The sequence below is a fragment of the Melitaea cinxia genome, chromosome 19 (genome assembly GCF_905220565.1).
Source record: "Melitaea cinxia chromosome 19, ilMelCinx1.1, whole genome shotgun sequence".
NCBI classification, from domain to species: domain Eukaryota; kingdom Metazoa; phylum Arthropoda; class Insecta; order Lepidoptera; family Nymphalidae; genus Melitaea; species Melitaea cinxia.
In genome coordinates this window covers 653,513-678,938 of record NC_059412.1, presented here as the reverse complement: position 1 = coordinate 678,938, position 25,426 = coordinate 653,513, and the positions used below count along the sequence as shown (strand labels likewise).

The 25,426-nt window shown below is 32.0% G+C and overlaps 1 protein-coding gene across 1 annotated transcript in view; it reads right to left on the bottom strand.

Annotated features, from left to right (window-relative positions):
* LOC123663033 (neurobeachin-like) overlaps positions 1-25,134 on the bottom strand; it is a 102,754-nt gene extending 77,620 nt beyond the window's left edge. Inside the window, exons 1-3 of the mRNA XM_045597775.1 lie at positions 25,087-25,134; positions 18,047-18,151; positions 2,669-2,795 (exon numbers count right to left, since the gene is read on the bottom strand). Of these exons, the coding sequence (XP_045453731.1) occupies positions 2,669-2,795; positions 18,047-18,151; positions 25,087-25,134 (280 nt within the window). The remainder of the gene's footprint in view (positions 1-2,668; positions 2,796-18,046; positions 18,152-25,086) is intronic.
* Positions 25,135-25,426: the final 292 nt, after the last annotated feature.

The window sequence follows — 25,426 nt, the reverse complement described above, 5'->3', positions numbered from 1 at the left end:
ATATCCAAAATTGTTAAAAATGTCAGTTATAAAGGAAAAACAGTTTGATGATAAATTTATTTCTAAAAAGAGGTAAAATATGGAAAGTTTCTTATTACTTCAATTTATGAATATAATTCATACCACAGATATACACAGATTAGCTATGTTTTACATTGCAAATATTTATAAAAATGTAAACGTTGGAAACAATTTATATTAAAAAAATAATAATAATGAAGAAAATAAGTAAGAATAAATATACTTACAAGATTTATTTTCAGGATCGAAACAATAAAGCTGATTCTCAATTTCATTTTAATTTTAATAATGTACAATTTACTTTAAAAATATATTTTATTTCATGAGAAATAAAATATTCATTTGAAATGAAAGTTAATATTATGAGCGATGAGGTAAAGTGTAAATATTAATGAAAGAGCTATTTAAATAATTCAAAAAGATCTGAAATAGCTTTAATATTAATACAACGAAATAGGATTTATTCACGAATGTGATAAAATTAACAATTGAACACATTTCTATTTTGATGTAACTTACCATGCGTGTTAACGTCCACGATAATGCGTTTTCACAAAATAACTAATAATTTATATTACGTAAAATAACTATAACAATGTCGTATTTTAAACTTATAATTATTTTTATAATAATTTCTCCCTGATAAATGTTTAATTTCATTCAAACGTTATTTTAGCAGACAGACCATTTTAATATAATAGCATTATTGTCTGAAAATTAGGTTTACTTAATAATACAATAAATGATTTTATAAATTAGTATATATATAAACTGCTTTGTTGGAGTAATTCAATTTCAATGTGTAAAACAACCAGATGTAACCATGTCAAATATAAATTTAAGCATACACTACATATCAATCGGTGTAATCCAAAGTATATAATATTATGTACTTGAGAAACAGATCAATAATGTGTAACAAACATAAACACGAAAATTGACACTGCGTGCGTTAATTATTTAAGTTATTGCAGTTATGTGCGGTATTTCATCATTAAAAGACACATTTTAAAAATAATTTGACGCGGCTGAATATTTTATCACCGCAAAGCGCTATTGCAGCATAATGCTTGAAATTAATGAGTTTTTTCATAATCTTTATCATCATATCATTGTTGCTAATTACAGGACTTAACGGCTGGTTCAGTAGTTTTGGATAACGCTATTTGACGGATGACGAAACAAATAGACTTTGACAGTGGGAGGTAGGATTGTCCAGTAAGACTTGTTTGTCTTCAATCAATAAACTACAACCTTAAGATTAATATATGCGAATAGAAATAACTCATAAACGTAGTAAAATTCGATGGTAATAATAAATCAAAAACTTTTAACTGCCGGATACCGTCATAACTGGTGAAATAAGCATAATAACTTATTGATAGGAAGCGCTTGTCGATTGTACAAAAAAAAAAAAAATAGTAGAAAGAGTAAAAATAAAATTGTATTGTTATAAAATTCAATTATGCCTACTATTACAAACGATTGATTTTATTCGAGATTTAATAAAAGTGAATTAACATGATGAGGCAACACCTATTATAGTATCGTACATTTAAATAACAAAAAGCATTGTTTTATTTGTTTGAAAATATTATTTCTAAAGCGCGATGAATATGTGACCCATTTTTCAGGCAAAGGTGGGATGTAAAAGACACTGAGTCACGGGAATGTCTCCCGTCAGGCGAACATAAGAGCACAATAGATTCGCTGGGAGCGCAATGTGTGTTGAGTGCGGGAATGTGGAAATGACAAGTTTTTATTTTTATTTTTGTACTGTAAGTTTTACGTGTCAAGAGATCAACTTGTCTGTATAAAATGTATGTATTACGTAATGCAATTATCTCAATTAATTAAATGAAATATTCACTAACTCGGTTTTGTATTAAAATGAAAAAATAAATAAGAATAAACTAAACATATATTATAAAATGTCGTCAGTCCCATCGACTACTTACTTATGCAACTTATTTCTCATTCATACTAGGGATCAAGCGTGTAGCAGGAGGTTTTTGATCGAAAACTAAGTAAGTTTTATTGTAACGGAGCATAAAAGAGGCGGTTTGCTTACGAAGGGTGAGGGTAAAAAATAAGGGACAGCCTTGACAATATAAAAGGGCGTATCAATATCAACAATATACAACAGGCTGGCATAACAGTGAAGAGGTTATGAGATTTCAAAAGAAAATAATGTGTGTAATAGAAGCTAATATCAGTGGTTCAATTATAAGATATTTCTGCTTCAGCCTGTAATATCCCACTACTGGGCATAGGCCTCTTTCCCCATGTAGGAGAAGGATCAGAGCTTAATCAACCAGGCTGCTCCAATGCGGGTTCGCGGATATATTCCCTACTATGAGTAACGATCGCTATCAGGTGTACATGATAACAACCGGGACCACAGGCTTGACGTGCTCTCCGAGGCACGGTGGGGAGACCCACAAGGACTACACAAACACCTAGACCACGGCAAACACCTGTATGGCCAATACAAATGTTTGTCGTGTGCGGGGATCGAACCCGCAACCGCCAGCGCAACAGGTACAATCCATGGCTGTGACCGTTGCGCCAACGCGGCGTTTTTATTATACTATATGAGATCATTAATTTGAAATACGTTTAATGCTCAATGACTGAACACACTTACCGGCAACAACTGTCTCTGCGCGCGGGAGTCGCTGCAACACGTGGTGGATGAGGCCCACATCGGTGCAAGCTTGCAGGTTGCGCACGCTTTTCCGCAGTATCGCGATGAATACCGACCAGATCTCCGCCTAGAATTAACAATTTTCATTAAAATAATAAGTTACAAAGGCATGAGTAAACCACACTTCTTTCGCACGCACTTGTTTATATTAAGACCGCTAAGGCGCTTTTATTGTAGGAGCCACTTTTGTTTGTATATAAAAACAACGCATGCCCAAAGTCATAAAGAACAACTGACACAAATCCAGCTGAAAAGTTACACTGCAGATCTGTTAAAACAATGTGGGGCGTATTAAAACATAATCCACTCGCCGCGTTCGTTCATCCATACAGACGAGAATCAAGGCGGAAATTTTCAATTTCAAAGCTTTTCGTTTAATAGAGCCCCCTGTACAACAACACAGTTGCGGCTCGCGAAATATTTGTAATGAAATTCTTTTCTCTGTGCGCTTTTGCTACCTCGATAATTAAATACTTTAGGCAACGATATGGTTCTGCCCTAATCTGTTGTAACTGATGCAAAGCCAACAAGATTAGGAGTTTATTTGCTATCAAATGAACCAAAATACTATCACATAGTGTTATTTAGGGATACTACTTTTTTTAAAGGAAGGAAGAAACACATTTATTTGGGACATTACACAAAGCACAGACATTTTTAACCGACTTCACAAAAGAAGGAGGTTACTCAATTCGACTGTATGTACATTGTACTTCACTGTCTGTGACTATCTTTATGTATTGTTTGTAATATATTTGTGGTGTACAATAAAGTAAATAAATAATATGTATATATATACCTATATTTTTTATGTTTGTTCGGGAATAACTTCATCGTTTATGAACCGATTTTGATAATTCTTTTTTTTTTTTATTGGAAAGGAGATACCCCAAGGGTAGTATCATGATGAAAACCAGGATCTAATGATGAAATCCCAAAAAAATCGAGGGGAACCCTCGAAAATCGTAGTGACGACTAGTGCGTTTGTTAATTTTTAACTGACTTCCCAAAAAAGGAGGAGGTTCTCAATTCGATTGTATTTTTTTTATGTATGTTACATCAGAACTTTTGACCGGGTGGACCGATTTCGACAATTTTTTTTAAATCGAAAGGTGGTATGTGTCAATTGGTCCCTTTTAAATTCATTTGAGATCTAACAACTACTTTTCGAGTTATATCTAATAGTGCGTTTTTACTTGACGCTTTTTTCGTCGACCTACGTTATATTATACCACATAACTTTTTACTGGATGTACCGATTTTGATAATTCTTTTTTTTGTTGGAAAGAGGATATCCCTAGTTCAGTACCGTGATAAGGAAACCAGGATCTGAAGATGGGATTCCAGAGAAATCGAGGGAAACTCTTGAAAATCCGCACAACTTTTTACTGGATGTACCGATTTTGATAATTTTTAATTTAATCAAAAGCTGATGTTTATCATGTGGTCACATTTAAAATTTATCGAGATCTGATAACAACTTTTTGAGTAATCTTTGATAACGCGTAGTTACTTGACAATTTTTTTGTCAATCTACGTTGTATTTACCTGTCGATGTAATTGAAGTCGGTTTTTTTTCGTTTGTCTGCAAACACAATTATTTTCGTCTACTTACGTTGTATTACTTGTCGATGTAATTGAAGTCGGTTTTTTTTTTCGTTTGCTAGCAAACACAATTATTTAACACAAATGTAACTAAAATTAACAGTATTTAGTAAATAAAAAAATTATTATAGAATAAAAAAACAGTAGTTAACAAAAAATAAAATAAAAGATAATATATAAAAAGCTTTCAAAAACTCAACACTGATTTTAAGTAATACCCTATTACGATTAGCGCGACAAGCATCACTCCTATTAATAGGATAAAAGAAATCTATACTAAATTTTACATTTTTACGTATATCCCATTATTATTGTAATAAAAAAAAAAACAAAAAAAAATATAAATATTATATATAAAAAATATGGCTTTATTTATTTTTGTCGATAGTATAAAATTATATAAAAAAAAATTTAAAAAAAAAGTTTACTTGTAATATTTTAGTTTTACAAACGTCATATTATACAGTCGTTTGACTGATATTACGTCACTTCCGTTATAGGTATATTTTTCTTACGGTTTTAGTATCACATTTTTTTCAGTTCGCTCGCCCAGCCAAATGACAAGCCTGCCGTAAGGAACTTCGTTCCAATAAACAAGATAATACTAGCAATTATTTAAATAGAAAAAAATATATAATATTATTATGCAAAACTAAATCATTCATCGTTCCAGAGCAATGATTCCCATCTTATATCAGTGTTACGAACTATATTCGGTCAGTAACTACGATTTTTCCTTCTCACATTTGATTTGAACATGTGAAAACAAGCCGAGCATAGTTATAGAGTTTTTTTGCCCTTTAAATGATCTTCAATTTAAAACAAAATAGATTCAAAATACTTTTATTTTGGTATATTTATTATTTATTCAACACTTTATACTTTTCTTGCCGATTCTTCTCTGCAGAATCTACATTCCGAATCGGTGGTAGCTTTACTTCTACAAATATAATAATTTATTTTTAAAGTTTTAATTTGTAAAATGACGATTCGAAAGTGCTCTTGAATAAAGCTGTTTTTGATTCTGATTTTATAGTAACAAAAATCTAACTTTAAAAAAGAGAAAAGGCACCCTTATCAGTAATAGTGATTTCTTAAAGGCTAACTATTGAGAAAATATTGATAAAATAGACAACTAATTTTTAGTAGGTACGTTAACACTACAAAATTTCCATATATCCATATGTATAATCCATTTGTAGTAGAAAGGTTAGGTGAGTTTAGTTCGTATTCTACTAAAAAAAAAAAAGAATCAAGATTCAAATTGACCACTAGGTCAATTTGAATCTTGATTCTTTTTTTTATAAATTTTTAATCTTATTTTCGCATACTTTTCAGAAAATTTCATTCATCTACGTCATTCAGATACTGCTGATTTCAACGGTCAGCACAATAGAGTACCAGGGCTCCAAAAGCAGTGTACAAGTATTGTATAAAGCGAGCTCCTAACGAGGCTGGTTGTAATTACATTACATTCTCGAGCCGTTAGCGGAACAATCTCGGTAAGATTACGAGAGCTTGGCTGGAATTCGCGCGATTCACTTACCGCCTAGGAATGCCGAATAAGAAAGAATTTTTATTTCAATCACTTCGTAGCTACCGTTGTTTTACTCTAACGTGGTAAGCATATGTGGTAACTTCAACGTATTGTAAATCTCAATTTTTAGAATATAACGCTTTGGCCCAAAGAACTATGTCAAATTATAATATGATAATGATGAGTTTCAGGAATCAAAAAATGAAAATTTTACGACTAAGAATAACTAGGGACGCACACACATACAAGTCACAGTTTAGCAAAGACCATCTCATCAAATAGAAGAGTTAATCGTTATGGATTAAACAATCCATCGCCACCAACCTGCAGACCTAGCTGCAGATTGTTAGCTCTGCGAAGCACATCGGTGAGACATCATCGTAAAGACAAAATTTGTTTAAATTATAATATTTCTAAAAAGTTCGAATGGAAATCAAACCGCAGCGTTAATGCAATTTTCGCTGTTATCAAAATCAAACTACCTTTATTCAAATAGGCTTCAAAAGCACCTTTGAATCAGTATCTTACAAATTTAAATTTTAATTATCGTTAAAAGTGAAGCTGCCGCCGATTCGGAATGCAGCTCCTGCTGAGAACAACCGGCAAGAAACTCCCTACTAACCTAAAACTAGTCTTTTAAAAATAATAAACTATTTTTTAATACAAAATTGGTACTATCTTGGATGAAATACAGCGTCACCAAATCCACACATCTTTATCATTTATGTGATCTACACCGACAATACCATAACTTCTTTGCGCAATCGGAAACTTGGAGTTACAAATTACTATTCGTTGTCGTGTTAGTTATTATTATATTACTATTTATATTAAAACAATCGATATTCTCGCTAATATACCAACATAATATTGTTATAAATAATTTGCGAAGCATTTGTTAATATGCCCAGCTTATGAAAAACATCCCGCAGGAAGACTCGAGCTCCAAGATCACAAATGCCAGGAATGCCACTAATAAACATAAGAACATTATGTGAAATTAATTAATCTTTGAATTAAAAAAAATGAGATCTACAATTTGATTCGTGTGAAAAACTACTGTTACAAGTAATTAAAACAGGAACAATTGAATTAAGAAATAATTTAATCCTTAATAGTAAAAAAAAACATTTAATTAAATGAGTCACTCTCACCCGCCCACGTATTTGAAAGGGACAGTCTACCAGGACCGCATAAGTGTGGAGACGTGGAAGTTTTCTCATTAAGCCGCCAATGATAGCAGCGGGCAATGAATGCGTGTAGCGTCCGAGCCGTCTTGATTACTTCACCCATTAGGTTTGTTTAAATGGACACGAGCGAATTTCTGAAGTCTAGTGCATGCGAACCAGTATTTCGATACAATTTAAATAAACAAATAATAGAATGAATTTAACAAACGAGTAACTGTATTTAAAAACTATGAAGAAGAAATAAGCAATAAATACTACAAATAAATTATTGATGATGTCAATCAAGGAACAACGAATTTCCTGATTTCATAATTTATCTATTTCATTGAACTCATTACTTTACTACTACCTAAGATCAAAACGTCAATTAGAATAGTTTTAAAGTCAAATTTTAGTAAAAAACAAATGAGAATAATAATCAGCATTTCTCATAAACAAACCAGCAGTATTTATTCCCTGTAGTATCATTACATAGGATAAAACAAAGTCGCTTCCCGCTGTCTGTATGCTTAGATATTTAAGACTATGCAGCGGATTTTGAATGACACTGAAACTAGCAGCCACTCTTTATATCTCTGCTTCTAAACAACAGATTGATTTGTAACTTTACACAAATTAGTATCGTTTGTTCATCTAACTATGGAAAAAAATCCAAAGGGTAAATACCACCCCTTCTATTTTTTTTTTAATTTAAAAACTAAAAAAGGAGGTTAATTCGATATAAAAGCTAAAAAATTAATGTTACTAAGCATAAAATAGGGTCAAAATTTGAAAACAAAGGTAATTTATAATAACAATAAAGATTATTAAAAAAAAATTTACTTTAATTTTTTTTATTTTGGGATTTTTTCTAAGCAGACGATTAAATAAAATTTATTAAATTTATCATATCTCGGCTCATAGACATTGCATTTTGTTGTAACTTTGCAGAAACCTTTTCTTTACTATCAAGAAAAGATAAGACAATTTTCAAAGCGGATACTCAACCCCTTCTATTTATTTTTTATTTTATTTTTTTCTCTAAGACAACGCCTATGTACCATTTCTTCAAATGTCTATATCTCTGCTCGTGGAGACTACATTTTGTTGTAACTTCGTAGAAACCTTTATATTACTATCTAGAAACGATGATAAAAATTTCAAAAGGGATACTCAATCCCTTCTATTTTTTTTTATTTTTTTTTTTCTCTAAGACAATGCCTATATACTACTTCTTCAAATGTCTATATCTCTGCTCGTGGACACTACATTTTGTTGTAACCTCGTAGAAACCTTTATATTACTATCAAGAAACGATGATAAAAATTTCAAAAGGGATACTCAATCCCTTCTATTTTTTTTTTTTTTTTTTTTTTCTCTAAGACAATGCCTATATACTACTTCTTCAAATGTCTATATCTCTGCTCGTGGACACTACATTTTGTTGTAACTTCGTAGAAACCTTTCTATTACTGTTTAGAAACGATGATAAAAATTTCAAAAGGGATACTCAATCCCTTCTATTTTTTTTTATTTTTTTTTTTCTCTAAGACAATGCCTATGTACCATTTCTTCAAATGTCTATATCTCTGCTCGTGGACACTACATTTTGTTGTAACTTCGCAGAAACCTTTCTGTTACTGTCTAGAAACGATGATAAAAATTTCAAAAGGGATACTCAACCCCTTCTATTTTTTTTTTTCTCTAAGACAATGCCTATGTACCATTTCTTCAAATGTCTATATCTCTGCTCGTGGACACTACATTTTGTTGTAACTTCGTAGAAACCTTTCTATTACTGTCTAGAAACGATGATAAAAATTTCAAAAGGGATACTCAATCCCTTCTATTTTTTTTTTTCTCTAAGACAATGCCTATATACTACTTCTTCAAATGTCTATATCTCTGCTCGTGGACACTACATTTTGTTGTAACTTCGCAGAAACCTTTCTGTTACTGTCTAGAAACGATGATAAAAATTTCAAAAGGGATACTCAATCCCTTCTATTTTTTTTAATTTTTTTTTCTCTAAGACAATGCCTATATACTACTTCTTCAAATGTCTGTATCTCTGCTCGTGGACACTACATTTTGTTGTAACTTCGCAGAAACTTTTCTGTTACTGGCTAGAAACGATGATAAAAATTTTAAAAGGGATACTCAATCCCTTCTATTTTTTTTTTTATTTTTTTTTCTCTAAGACAATGCCTATATACTACTCCTTCAAATGTCTATATCTTTGCTCGTGGACACTACATTTTGTTGTAACCTCGTAGAAACCTTTATATTACTATCAAGAAACGACGATAAAAATTTCAAAAGGGATACTCAACCCCTTCTATTTTTTTTAACTTTTTTTTCTCTAAGACAATGCCTATGTACCATTTCTTCAAATGTCTATATCTCTGCTCGTGGACACTACATTTTGTTGTAACTTCGTAGAAACCTTTCTATTACTGTCTAGAAACGATGATAAAAATTTCAAAAGGGATACTCAACCCCTTCTATTTATTTTTTTTCTCTAAGACAATGCCTTTAAGCTACTTCTTCAAATGTCTATATCTCTGCTCGTGGACACTACATTTTGTTGTAACTTCGCAGAAACCTTTCTGTTACTGTCTAGAAACGATGATAAAAATTTCAAAAGGGATACTCAATCCCTTCTATTTTTTTTTATTTTTTTTTCTCTGAGACGTAAAGACGTAAAGACGTAAGCGTTGTAACTAGAGAAAAAAAAAATAGAAGGGATTGAGTATCCCTTTTGAAATTTTTATCATCGTTTCTAGACAGTAACAGAAAGGTTTCTGCGAAGTTACAACAAAATGTAGTGTCCACGAGCAGAGATATAGACATTTGAAGAAATGGTACATAGGCATTGTCTTAGAGAAAAAAAAAAATAAAAAAAAATAGAAGGGATTGAGTATCCCTTTTGAAATTTTTATCATCGTTTCTAAACAGTAATAGAAAGGTTTCTACGAAGTTACAACAAAATGTAGTGTCCACGAGCAGAGATATAGACATTTGAAGAAGTAGTATATAGGCATTGTCTTAGAGAAAAAAAAAAAAAAAAAAAAAAAATAGAAGGGATTGAGTATCCCTTTTGAAATTTTTATCATCGTTTCTTGATAGTAATATAAAGGTTTCTACGAGGCTACAACAAAATGTAGTGTCCACGAGCAGAGATATAGACATTTGAAGAAGTAGTATATAGGCATTGTCTTAGAGAAAAAAAAAAAATAAAAAAAATAGAAGGGATTGAGTATCCCTTTTGAAATTTTTATCATCGTTTCTAGATAGTAATATAAAGGTTTCTACGAAGTTACAACAAAATGTAGTGTCCACGAGCAGAGATATAGACATTTGAAGAAGTAGTATATAGGCATTGTCTTAGAGAAAAAAAAAATAAAAAAAAATAGAAGGGATTGAGTATCCCTTTTGAAATTTTTATCATCGTTTCTAGATAGTAATATAAAGGTTTCTACGAAGTTACAACAAAATGTAGTGTCCACGAGCAGAGATATAGACATTTGAAAAAGTAGTATATAGGCACTGTCTTAGAGAAAAAAAAAAAAAAAAAAATAGAAGGGATTGAGTATCCCTTTTGAAATTTTTATCATCGTTTTTAGACAGTAATAGAAAGGTTCCTGCGAAGTTACAACAAAATGTAATGTCAACGAGCAGAGATATAGACATTTGAAGAAATGGTACATAGGCGTTGTCTTAGAGAAAAAAAAAAATAAAAAAAAATAGAAGGGGTTGAGTATCCCTTTTGAAATTTTTATCATCGTTTTTAGACAGTAACGGAAAGGTTTCTGCGAAGTTACAACAAAATGTAGTGTCCACGAGCAGAGATATAGACATTTGAAGAAATGGTACATGGGCGTTGTCTTAGAGAAAAAAAAAAAAATAGAAGGGATTGAGTATCCCTTTTGAAATTGTTATCATCGTTTCTAGACAGTAATAGAAAGGTTTCTACGAAGTTACAACAAAATGTAGTGTCCACGAGCAGAGATATGATTACTTTCACAAATACAATATAATTGCCTCCTTAGGGAAATTGCAATATTAAAAAAATAATCAAAGTGGATTATTTATTTTTTTACCTTTTTTTCTAATTTTTTTTAATATTCTAAACGACCTTTGATTTAAATTTTAACCTTATTTCATGCTTAAAGACATAGATTTTTTGCTTTTATATCGAATTAACCTCCCTGTTTGGGTTTTTAAATATAAAAAATAGAGAAGGGGTGGAATTTACCCTTTAGATCTTTTTCATAGCGAGATGATATAACGTCACTAATTTCTGTACAGTTACAACTTAATCTGTTGCTTTTTTAAGAGATATAAAGCGTGGCTTCTAGTTTCAGTGTCATTTAATTTTGGCTGCTAGCTGCTAGTTTCAGTTTCATGATTTTGATGCGGTTGTCTTTAGTAAATAGAGTGATTCCAGAGGAAGGTTTATATGTATAACTCATGCATAATATAGTAGAGGAACACCGATAGTTTTAGAGGTTTCTTATGTGGTGTAGTATATAAACACAGTTTTTGCGCTTACATTGCAAATATTTATTTTATACTTAGTATCAGCATTGCACCCGTGCGAATCCAGGGCGGGTCGCTAGTTAAATATATTTTATGGGCACTAAAAACTTTTCAGTAATATTCTTCAGCGAGAACTTAGGAACCTACTCAGGTAAACAATGTGCCGACGTCGTGCTAACATGTAATATACTGTTACATAATATAGAGAACCGTGTCGCTTAACTTTTTACTTAGCATCGTAAACTTTATACGCTGGATTTTAACAAAGACGGCTTTTCATGCTCATTACGGCAGAAATTCGGCTTGTCCTCGTCTTGGATTTTGTCTCTACGTTACTATGTTACCCTGGTATGCGCAAGTAAAGTTAATAAGTAGATAATAAGAAGAAAATACTCTCTGTATTTTATGGTGGCCAGAAATATATAATATACATGAGTAGGGTTCAAAGGGTTCTAAAGGGTCTACTTACATTTGAGAGTCAAATAAACTGTCCGACATATACAATTATAGGGTTCGTTGCTTGTAGCTATTATGGCCGTTGGATAACAAATAAAGTTCTTGTCAAAATCAAAGTTTTTGACCACTCATTATGAGGATGCAGACCCAACGAAGGTTTGGAGTCCCACATCTTTTCAAACTATTTCAAATTTTCATCCTCATAAACCGCCTGCTCAGTAATTAATATTGAGTGGTTATATAATATTAATTGTGTATTAATTAATGTATGAGTTCGTTTGAGAGTTTATATAATTTTAAGTATCAATTTATGAATCAAATTTATTCAAATTAAATTATTTCTAATGTTTAATTATTCAATAATAAGAATTTATTTACGTTCGATTAAACTGATTTCAGATATAAAATATATATTCATAAACTAGCTGACCTGGCGAACTTTGTACCGCCTTCTTTATTTTTTTCTTAAATATAATAATTAATATATCAAAATAAAATATTCAAGTTGGATCGAACTGCACATGGTGTGCGAATTTTATTATAATCGGTTAAGTGGTTTAGGAGTCCATTGAGGACAAACATTGTGACACGAGATTTATATATATTAAGATAGGAACTATGTGGTTATATTATCGAGTAGGTACTAAAAGTTTTGTTTAAAGATTAACGTTCCTAGCAAAAAAAAAATTTCGTTACTAACAACAACAAGGACACACATCATCATCATCATCATTCCAGCCTATTGCAGTCCACTGCTGGACATAGACCTCCACAAGTTCGCGTGAACTCATGTGTGTTGCCCATAGTCACCACGCTGGGCAGGAGGGTTGGTGACCGCAGGTGACAAGGACACACATACACACAGAATTTCGTTGTCATAAACTAATTTCTTGTAATCAAAACTCAAGTTATTTAATTGAAAACAGAGTGTGCGGATTCAAATCCGATCTGACATTAACAAGTTCTTGCGTCGACATTTGCGGCGACAAATACATCGTAAGATATCCACATGTCGCCGAACTATCTCGTGCGAGGTTATTTCCTGAAGCCACAGCGACGGGATGTGATGAATTAAATTCTAAATTGTACAAATAGGCTTAACAAAGGAAGATTTATGAAGCTTTATTTCAGTTAATTTACGTAAATGAGAGTGTCATTAAATTATTAATGCGAGAAAATGCAGATCAAATATTTTAATTTTATGTCTTTCAATTACAAAAATGAAAATAATATTTATATCGATCGTCTAGTATTGTTTATCAATTGGTAGATAGACAGATGAGTTGTCATTATTCTGTCACATTAAAACAATTGCGAAACGAAACTTGCCGTTAAACATACAAGAAAATATATCTGACTTTAAAAGAAATAGATTCCTTGAAGTAGAGGTATGTAGATTAATTCCAAACTTTTCAACCAAACAGCCGCATACAGTATTCGCCTCCCTTGAAGCAGCGAATGTGGGAACATATCAAAATAAGGTCTTTGTAGCGCTCTCGACTGTGAAAGGTTTCTCATACGGTCAACGCCCAGTGATAATAATGTTTTGTAAAATGTATCAAAATACGTTTTATTAAAAATCCAAACTGGGTTTAAATAAATTCACTCATATTTAAAAATTTCAAAAACATACTTCTCAATACCTAAATATATATCTATATATCTGTGACGACATCTATCGCGCGACATACGAACTACGGAAATAAGAACTGACGTATCCGGCATGGCGATATTAAAGTTATCCGAAGATTTAACAAGAAGCCGACAACAACCGTCGGGACGTTAGCCCACCAGACACAACACCCATCTGGTCGGAGGATTCCCACTTTTCAATGGGGGCTGAGGGACTTCACACCCTGTCCATCACGCATCCCCAAATATCTATACAAATAAAATTGGAGTGTCTGTTTGTAATATTAAAATAATCGCATGTATTATACATGGTACATATGCCAAAATAAAACTTTTTATAACTTTTGTCTGTCCGTCTATCTGTTTATTCCGGCTAATCTCTGAAGCTGCTGGACCGATGTGGACGGGACATTTACTAGCAGATAGCTGATGTAATAAGGAGTAAGTTAAGCTACTTTTATTTTAGTTTTTTTTTTTTAACTTTGCGAACTGAACAATTACTATTTTGTTAAATTTCACGCAGACGAAGTTGCAGTCACAGCTAGTTTCTTATATTATGTTAAAAAAAACTGAGTTCAATTCGCTGATCTCAAGATTGTAGCTTTTAAAGAGCTGTTTATCTGGGTAGGCCATAAAATAAGACTCAGGTAAAACTGCGTAAGTCATTAGGTAAAAATAAAATTTATAAAAAAAAAATGGAAATTAATTAATTGAGATGCGCCAATTAATTTTATTGATGTCAATCATCAAGGGAGGGCCTCTATTAGCGAAACGTCAAGGTATATCCTTAACGAGACAATCGATAACGTTGATCTCGGCGACGGGCCCTTAAGGGCTATTAAACTCGCCCTCCAGAGGTGACTCAACACGTCTCGCCCTTGTTATCCTAATATTGACTTTCAGTTTTCTAAACTATAGCGTTAATGATCCTTAACAAAAAGAACGTTCAAAGAGTTTTGCTAACTTAAAATCACAATAAATTAAAATGTAGATTGCCTTTTGGACTACCTTATGGACCGACGATCTACGTAAGATTGCCGGTGTAGTCTGGATGAGGATTGCGGAAGACCGGGATGTGTGGCGCGAACTTGGGGAGGCCTATGTCCAGCAGTGGACTGCGATAGGCTGAAGTGTGTATTGCCTTTTATCATACGATTAGGTATATACTATACTACTACTATACATACTAAGTAGGTACATATATTCTTTATTGCACTTAAAAAAGAAAAGTATAAAATAATATTTACATAAAAAGTTGGCAAGGGCGAACTTATCTCTTAAGAGGTCTCTACCCGTCTACCCATGGTGTTGAGAATTGATGTTACCGCGGGCCACAGTAGTGCAAGAGTGATTAATAATAATTATAAAGCTATAAATATTATAATAACATATACTTATTCGTACTTGTTAGAGTTTCATTCAAGTGTAGGTACTCGTACTTATAACAACGAACTGTAACTTATTTCTATATATTAACATCTTTCGAAATATTACATAATATTTACAAAAAATGATGAATTTTTTTAAAATGTCTTTATTGTTTAAGATGTAGTTGTGGTGTATAATAAAGTATAAATAATAATATAATAATAATAAAATAATATTCCATAAGCACACGTGCGCGTGGTATGTGCCAATAACAATTTGAGAAACATTTCACAATACAATAATAGCAACAATATTAGTCCCGCTATGAAACACAAGCAATTTTTTCGTCCCACATCCATCACGGCGCGCGATAAGGTGACTCGGCACATTCTTGTCACGTCACCATCGTCTATCACTCTACTTCCCATATTAAAGAAAATCCTTACATTGCTTATACTTGACATTTTGCAAGTAACAGTAAGAATTGTTCAAAACGCTGAAGTACTTTGAAAAAGGCAATTTTGGCTATGATTGCCAATATAATGTCTCAATTTATCTTAAAAAGGGTTTCTTAAAATTAACTTTTTAGTTTATTAATTATTATTTCAATGTTTGGAGGCGCAGTTATATTTTAAGCCTTTATACACGCTTATTTACGCTTTTTAAGAGAGACGAGTTTACAAAATCCGATAACCAACAACAAGATACCTTAGGTAATTTAAAATAAACTATAAAATCTGAACTAATAAGTTTACATCGATGAGACTGGGAATGTTCTCAGCAATTAATATTATGAATGACAAACGAAATTTACGATCATACTCGCAGGTAGCCTGTAATAAATGGTCCTTAACAAAAATTTGACCAAAAAGTATTTACTTTCTGGTCAAATATTTTTTTTTGTATTTTTTGTATCATACTTCAAACGATGATAAGACAAGACATTTAAATATAATTTTATTTAAAAAGAGCATTTGATTAAAATTTTAGCGTCTCTTATTGTTTTTATTTTCATACGCCAAACCAGACCCTGCCCTCAATCTTGCTTCGTGAGTTGGTTTGATTGCGAGTGAGTTACTTCATGCAAATACGAAATCCAGCCGAATTGTATTGGCGTAAAGCACCAACTTTATTTAGTTCGGAATGCTACGTTTTTAGAAGCTGTTTTTATGTAAATCTCGATGCAGTTTGTCAAATTGATATTGGACGAAATATGGATGCCCATATCACAGGGACAAACCATCGACAAGCTTCGTTTGTAACTCTTATCCTTCCTTCCATTTTGTGTTGTGAGAGTTTCAAGCCCCGAGACAAGAACTTAATCCTCCTGGGGATCGTTCTAGGTGAAACTTCACATTGACATCATTTAATTAATATATAGCGCTGTCATTTACGTTCCCAAAGGAACCAGGAAATTTTTCCTATATTTTAAGTTTATTGTTGAGCACTGTTATAAAAGAGGATAAACGAATGTGTTAAGTACTTACACGATTTGTTATCTTAATTAATTGATTTATTCAATAAAAACCACGAACAAACGCACTCTTTTAATTATTTTTTTTTTACAAAATGTTTCTATAGAACTTTTCAGCTTAGATGTTAGTACAATTACTCGTAAATAATAAAATCCACTTAAAGGAAGTTACAGTTTGAGCGTCGACTATTTTAAACAAAAAAAAAAAAGAACAAAAGGTGTGTTGAACAAACGTAAACCACAAAGTAAATAAACCCTACAGCTAGTAAGTTAATAATACTAGGAACATATAATTAAAAAACTGATAATATCTTTTATTTCTTCTATTATTTCTCCTCTGCAGGATAACTTGAAGAATTTAGTTATTTATAATTTTTTTGTGCCAAAATAGCTTTTGCGAAAAAAGATAAAGAGGTTAACTTGCTCCACTTTGATACTAGGGCGTCATAGGTCTCGAGGCAGTTAAATATTCTCAGTAAACTTAAAAAGAAACCAAGAGTTGACGTTGCGCCTGCAGTTAAAAAAGATGCATTCATCGTTCTCTCTTGTTCACACATTGAAATGTAAAAAAAAGGATAAAGGAAGGGGCGGAGCGATAAGGGGAACAAAAAGTATGGAAAAAATGCAAACTATGAAACTTCATTATTCGTAATTTTAAGTGACAAGCAAGTAACAACATATTGCTTTTATGTATGTCATTGTATTTATAAATAGCAAAAAGTATTTATAAAGTTTTATTCTTTTAAGCTTGCTTTGAAGCCTAAAATGAAATAAATATAGATTTAACATATTTGTGCTCATTTCATTTCCTATCAAGTCTAATATTTAAAAAGGTATTTTTTTTTCAATTACTAAAGTGGTGAGAATTACTAAAAAATAATGGGATTTCTACCCCTATAGTGTAAAAGTACTAGGCGTTCATAAAAATAGAAGAGTCAAGTAAAAATACAATGGGGTTGGAACTAGCCGTATGAATAACCGTTGGATAGGGGACCGCCATAAAGAGGGTTGCACCGGAAGCACGGTCTAGCAGGGCGTTTTTTTTATTAAACAAAATGTGTATTATTTGTTAACAAACGTGTAAAAACATAACGTACAACGCAGTATTTTGTAATATGGGATATTTTTTTACTTATTTTAAATATTAAGCTTGTGTGAGCACGAAAATAATATGAGTTAAAGTTGGACCGACGATCTACGTAAGATTGCAGGTGTAGGCTGGATGAGGATTGCGGAAAACCGGGATGTCTGGTGCGAACTTGGGGAGGCTTATGTCCAGCAGTGGACTGCAATAGGCTAAGCTGACTGATTAACAGTTTATCGAGAACTGTATTGAAGAAAAATGAAATAAGTTTATTTGTACGTAACATTATATTAAATGAAAATCACAAAGGTTACAGTGTGTCGTACTATATATAACATTAGTTTTCAAGTTATAAAATTGTTACCAACACTTGTATGGATATAAATCTGAGTTAAATAAATAATAATTATTATTATATACCACCTAGGAGGTATGTAAATTCCAAAGTTACCTGCAAGCTCGGCGGGCAGTGGTCCAGTAGCTCGAGCATGTGCTGTATGTTCTGCGCGTCCTGGATCACGAAGTTCAATTCCATGTCGAACTCGCCGCCGACCAGCTGTAACGAAAACAAAAAAAAAACAAACAATTAATATCAATTTGAAACTTAACTATCGTGAGCTAACAGTGAAATTAAAACGTCTCAGAATTTCTTCTAAAACTAACAGTTTTACAAAAAGACAATTTTTCTCGCTACGAAAATGAATTTTAAACGTATAAAATCTATACATACAAATAAATAGTCGGAGTGTCTGTTTGTAATATTAAAATAACCACTTTTTACCAAATGCACCTGGATGTATATACACACGGTACATATACCAAAATAACATTTTTTTCAATTTCTATCTGTTCTATCTGTTCGTTCCGTCTAGTCTCTGAAACGGCTGGACCGCTTTCACTAGCAGATAGCTGTTTTAATAAGGAGTAACTAAGGCTACTTTCATTTTAGAAATTTATTTATTTTAACTCTGCGAGCTGAACAATAGCTTTGTGTTAAATTCCACGCGGACAAAGTCGCGGGGTTTATCGTATGAAAAACTAGCCTTGCCAGTCTGCTAGCGGATCATATTGGCTTTATCATAGTGAATTTATGCATGCAATATTATGCATCAAACCATCTCCATTTATAAAGATCTACAGTATAATGTCTGTACACAGGTGCAGCAGTAAATATGAACGCTAGTGAAACGTCTATAGTATACCTTTTAAATTTAATCTTACATTTGCGCACGTATCGCTTCGATACGTGATACGATGGTAATTTATTTTTGATTCGCAACATACAGTCGCCTTTTTATTAAATATATAATACAAACGCTGATGAATCAAAACATAAAGATTTGCAAACGATAAAAATGTAACGAAGATTCCATACGCATAGTGAAATGATAAATGTGAAAAATGTGTCTATATTCGATATATTTATTGTAAAAGTTTTCAAAATAGACATTCAAACAATCGCAATATCTATTCCATTCTTGACAAATATTTAACTAAACTAAAACAAAAAATTGTAAAAATGCATGACTGTGAAAGTAAACAAAAGTGAACCAGGCTTTGCCCATTCCAAACAGTGGAAATAAAAACCAATTCGTACAAGTAGACTTCGGCTGCTCCAACAGAAATACTGGGAAAAACAATACACCAAACCAACCCATTGAAAATATTCCAGTTTGAAACCACTTTGATAACATTTTTTTTGAATTTATTAATTATAATACGGTTTAGGAAATTTTCTCTATCGTCCTTGCATTTTATCAGGATTCCGAGAATGGCTTATTTTATAAAATATATATATATGCTTATCTTATTTTTAGCTTGTTAATATATTATACTTTTTTATATTTGACGACTAAATAGGTATTGCATTCATTTTATAAGAAATATTATTACTTTAACTAAGTATTACTATACAGTTTTGAAAAATAAATAACAACATATTGTCTGTTAATCATTTCTTAAAACTTTATCAAAATAAAATTATAAAAATATCGTTAATAATTTATTGGGTAAATAATTGTGTTTGCTCGCAAACGAAAAAAAAACCGACTTCAATTACATCGAAGAGTAATACAACGTAGATCGACGAAAAAATAGTAATACTTTGTTCGTATTCCATATAACGCGACATTATAAAATTGTAGAATTATATAATGTCCTACTGTTATTTCTAACATTTTGTTAGCGATTGTAGGCAAAAATTTCATAAAAGGCCCGTCGTCGATTCGCGCGAAGCGCTGACATCGCTTATTACGGCGGGTTTTTTAGTTGAAGCGGATTTATATTGAATTACGGTTTATGTCTTTTTTATTAAAAATATGTAATGTTCATGTTTTCACACAGCTCCGATGCACGACTGGAGTTTACCCCTTCAGATCAACTGTCTAAATAGGCACAAAAAGGCTTACTAGTCTAAGAAATATATTATTACTATATCAAATTGTAAATAAATGAATGCAATAACGCCATCTATCGGAACCTAATTGCGTTATTAGAAAACGTCTGAACGCCATCTCTAACAAGGTCATTCGTTCAGTAGATTTTACTGTTCAATTTTTTCATTCCGGGGCCTTAAATGAAAATCGATTCTTAAGGAGAAAACTCCAAAAACAGTCAAGTAAATACGCCATATCAGATATAGCTCAAAAAGTTCGAGTCAAATCTCAATTATATTTAAATGGGACCACATGACAAGCACCACCTATCGATTAAAAAAAGAATCATCGATATCGGTCCACCCAGTAAAATAGTAATGAGGTTAATATAACTTTGGTCGACGTAAAATAGCCAAGTAAATACCCAGTATTAGCAATAACTCAAAAATTAAAAGCTCAAATATATTTATAACGAATAAACTGCTACTCTCTACTCTAGTGGAATATTGTAATTTGATCGATAGTGAACGAAGTAATTTCATAACATTTTGATAGATGGCGTTGTGGCAAAGTATTGAACATGACCACAGTCGTCTTAACATCGTCATGTAAATACGTGTCATCAAAGATTACTCAAAAATTGCTCATTATATCTCAATCATATTTAAAACGGACGACATGACAAGTATTAGCTTTTGATTTATACAAAAAAGATCAAAATCAGTGCACCCAGTAAAAAGATATAACGTATAATACAACGTAGGGTGACGAAAAAACCGTCAAGTAAATACGCAATATTAGATATAACTCACAAATTACGAATCAAATCTCAATTAAATTTGAATGGGACCACGTGACGAATAGTAGCTTTTAATTTATATAAGAAACGTCAAAATCGGTGCACCCAGTAAAAAGTTATGAGGTATAATACAACGTAAGGTGACGAAAATAATGTCAAGTAAATACGCGTTATCAAAGATTAATCAAAAAGTAGTTATCAGATCTCGATAAAATTTATATGTGACCACATGATAAACATCAGCTTTCGATTAAAGTAAAAATTATCAAAATCGATACACCCAGTAAAAAGTTATTGCGGATTTTCAAGAGTTTCTCTCGATTTCTCTGGGATCCCATCATCAGATCCTGGTTTCCTTATCATGGTACCAAACTAGGGATATCCCCTTTCCAACAAAAAAAGAATTATCAAAATCGGTACATCCAGTAGAAAGTTATGTGGTATAATACAACGTAGGTCGACGAAAAAAGCGTCAAGTAAAAACGCATTATTAGATATAATTCGAAAAGTAGTTGTTAGATCTCAAATAAATTTAAATGGGACCAATCGGCACACACCACCTTTCGATTAAAACAAAATTTGTCGAAATCGGTCTACCTGGTCAAAAGTTCTGATGTAACATACATAAAAAAAAAAAAAAAAAAAAAAAAAAAAAAAAAAAAAAAAAAAATACAGTCGAATTGAGAACCTCCTCCTTTTTTGGAAGTCGGTTAAAAAATTACAATAAAATGTCGAAACTGAACATTCCACTATTTTTGATTCTGTTTCAAAGCGAGCGAGAATTGCAACAAAATCGTTTAAATTAATCGAAGTTCATTATTTGTCATTTTTCACTGTAAAATATAGAATTTTTTTAATATGTTCAGTATTTTTTTTTTCAATTTCACTGTATGGTGAAATTGGCCTGGCTGTATAAAACCCACTTTTGACATAGACACGATATCTAAAAGCAATATCTTTTTACCCTATAAAAACATTACCAGACAGAATAGAGGAAGTTTATTTTTTTTCGTCTCGCATGCAATCAGAGATGGATCAGAATTACGAACGATTCTAGACTTGGCTAAGTGGATTTAGTAGCTTTTTGTTTACTTGTTGAGAGAGTCCTGGTTTCCTGGTGTTCAGAGTCACCGTTTCAGGAGATTCTGTTGCTTCTTAAAGTAAGGAATCGGGATAACCAAATTATCTTAAGATTTTCAAATAGGTTTTTTCTCTTATTTAATTATGTAGCACTGAATAAACTTTAGTAAATAATAGTGCAATAAATAAGTCAAAATAAAGTTCTGTGAACGGCATATTTTTTGTCCGAGTGAAATATTGGCAATGTCTTGAAAAGCTGGAACACAATAGGGAGTTGTCGCCGACGTGTTCGACGAACATTCAATTTGCTCGATCGGTCAATCTCTGCATAGCCTCTGCGCGCCTAGTACCCAAGCCCTTTGTATTCGTCAACAATGGCGTCAGCAAAGAAAAGAATTACTTTGAAAATAAGTCGTCAATGAACCAACTAAACCAGTATCAGAAATTTACAAATTTCATTATTTTCATTTCATACTATTAATCAAAATACAATAATTTCATAACTTAATATTGCATGAGGTTAAGCTGTAGGCGAAAGTGTTTTTAAAATATTTTAAGTCCCAAGGACGTTTTAATTTTTCTGCATATTGGTCACATTACACCCAACAGGTTTGATAGTATTGTGTGGTATTGTTCTATAGAAATTCATACTTATAACTGCGTCCGTCACTAATGCTCTGCGACAAAGAAAGAATGCGTGTGTGCCATTGCGTGCTGATGTCGTTAATGTACGTATAAAGTGCACATTTTTCGCCGCGTCGGCTTCATCATTTTGCAAATAAACCAACACGTATATATTGTTATGAACGATTTCTTCTTAATATAAAAATTAACATAATTCCACTTGTCTTATTTTTTACATTTACCATCGGCACTTGAGTCACACAATAAAATAGCTTATCTTCTCTTCCACTCGCTATGAAAAAGCGTGGGTAAACTGACAATAACTAGGAGGTGGTTGCTGTGTATATACTAGAATAACTAACTCATGATGTGTAAACGGAATTCAGCAAACTACGAAAAAACGGTGGCTCTTAAGGGTGTGGCCCAAAGAGAAATAAATATTAATTTAGTCACCATAAGTCTCTTTGTATACTATGCCAATTTAAAAATAGAAGAGTATAAGTATACAATAGAATTACTAGGTATTATTAAATTAAGTAATCATGCTCATTACCTCTTTTGGTCATTTCATAAGTTTTATACCATGATGACATATGCTTAAATAACGAAAATCCACACCTTATTTAAAGTGAAATTATATGGAAACAATAATCTCGGTTAAAAATCTTTGCAAAGAGTTAAATCCATAAATAAATGTAAGAAAATATTTTAATTAAAAAAAAAAAAAAAAAACAAAATAATTGTAGGTAAGGGACATACATAAAGGGACATAAAATGAAATTCTCATCATAATACCAATAACTGTTTATACCAGGAGTCCATAATAAATAGAGAGTTACAGCTAAAAGACATTCCAAACTGGGGTTGCATTAGTCGGTTGCAGTTGGTCCACTGCACAATGGGCGGAGCCTCAAAACAGGATCAGCAGGTAGAATGTGTTGGTTTTTATCGTAACAGTTCATTGAGTTACGTACCTGGCAGGTATCGCCTGCTAAATATTGCTTTCTGCGTTTGATCTAGCGTAGATTAAAATACAAATAGCAAATTTAATAATCATAACAAAATTCGTAAAACTTGTTTGAAGCTTGAAAATGGGTACCCACTAGTTGTGTAAACTAGTAAACAACATTAAAATATATTATATAATTTTATCAATAAATTAAAATAAATACGTTTAAAAATAATAAAAATTAATTATTTAACAAATAAATAAGCCGATTGCGACAAATAACCTCTAAAAATGGTAAAAAAATATTAATGTTTTTAATACTTTAAAAAAGTTTACCCTCCATAAAGATACTTCAAATTCTACAAAAAGTTTTACAAAACACTGATTATACCATCAATGGAACATTAACGAAACATAAGTAAACTACTATCAATTGAAATAATTTGGGTTATTATTTTACAGACTTTTTACTTTATCTTTATCATTACAGCCTATACATTCCACTGCTGGACATAGGCCTCCACAAGTTTACGCCAAAAATAACGTGAACTCATGTGTTTTGCCCATAGTCACCACGCTGGGCAGGCGGGTTGGTGACCGCAGTACTGGCTTTGTCGCACAGAAGACGCTGCTGCCCGTCTTCGGCCTGTGTATTTCAAAGCCAGCAGTTTGATGGTTATCCCGCCATCGGTCGGCTTCTTAAGTTCCGAGGTGGTTGTGGAACCTTGTTATCCCTTAGTCGCCTCTTACGACACCCACGGGAAGAGAGGGGGTGGCTAAATTCTTTAGTGCCGTAGCCACACAGCACACTTTATCTTTAATACTTGTAATATAATATTATTAATATATAACTCGATGACGCAGTTTGTAGTGGCCCCGATTTCTGTTCCGCAGGTTGTAGGTTCTATTCCCGCCTCAGCCTAGGTGTGATATTTGTATTTATTTATTTATATATGGATTATTTCTATTTATGTAGGTATAATTTTCAAAAAAACAATTTATTGTTATATTAATCGGCTGTTACCTATAACAATTTTCGCTATTTCACCAAACCCCTCCTTACACAATGGTTTATTCAAATTTCTAATTTATTTATATTGAAAACACAACGATCCGGACACGCGACCGACGTCACTTATAGAAATGCGATTATACCTGTACGTCTACCATGAGTTTACAGAGACGATACACGTTAGCGAGTGTAGTAGAAAATTTGTATGGCAAGTTGAGCAGCGCCTCTACCGGATACTATCATTACTATATTTGGTACCATAAGTTTTCTCAGGACAGTTAAGTTAACTACACTCGTAAATGTCATTCTAGAGCGCCGATATTTTCATACAATTCGCTACCATGAGTAACATATTTGACAGATGTCACTCTGTTTAACGTTACTATTATAGTTGCGTCACTCACTTGAAAAAATCGTGCGAGAAGTTTATAATTATTAGGTTTATATACTATTTAATTGCATTATATTTGGTAGAACATAGCCCCGTTCCTAAAACACAATTTACGATATAACAGTATTATTTTCTATATTCAATTTACGAAATAATATAATAATAAAATACAAATTATACAATTTATTTATAAAATTATGATCACGATTTACGTTAATAAAGAAAGAGATAAATAACCATAACACTTAAATAAACACTTACTTTTTCATATAATCCACCATGTTCGAACTGGGAAGCATTAGTTCTCATTTTTTATATTTTGTTGTTTTAGGATTATTGTATAACAATTAAACAATATGATTGTTTCACAAGTGTTTGTCAACAACTTAAGTTAGACATTTAAACTGACGGAATAAATTGAAAAAATTTAGAAGTTCTTGAGCTCGCATGAATACACTGTAATATGCTGCTTTGCATTTTTGTCGGATTATTTTAAACTTCGTTTAGACCTCACTTCATTCGAAAGTCATCATGTTTACTCTTTCTTTTTTCTATACGGAAGAAAGAGATAAAGATATTAGTAACTAATACCAATATAACG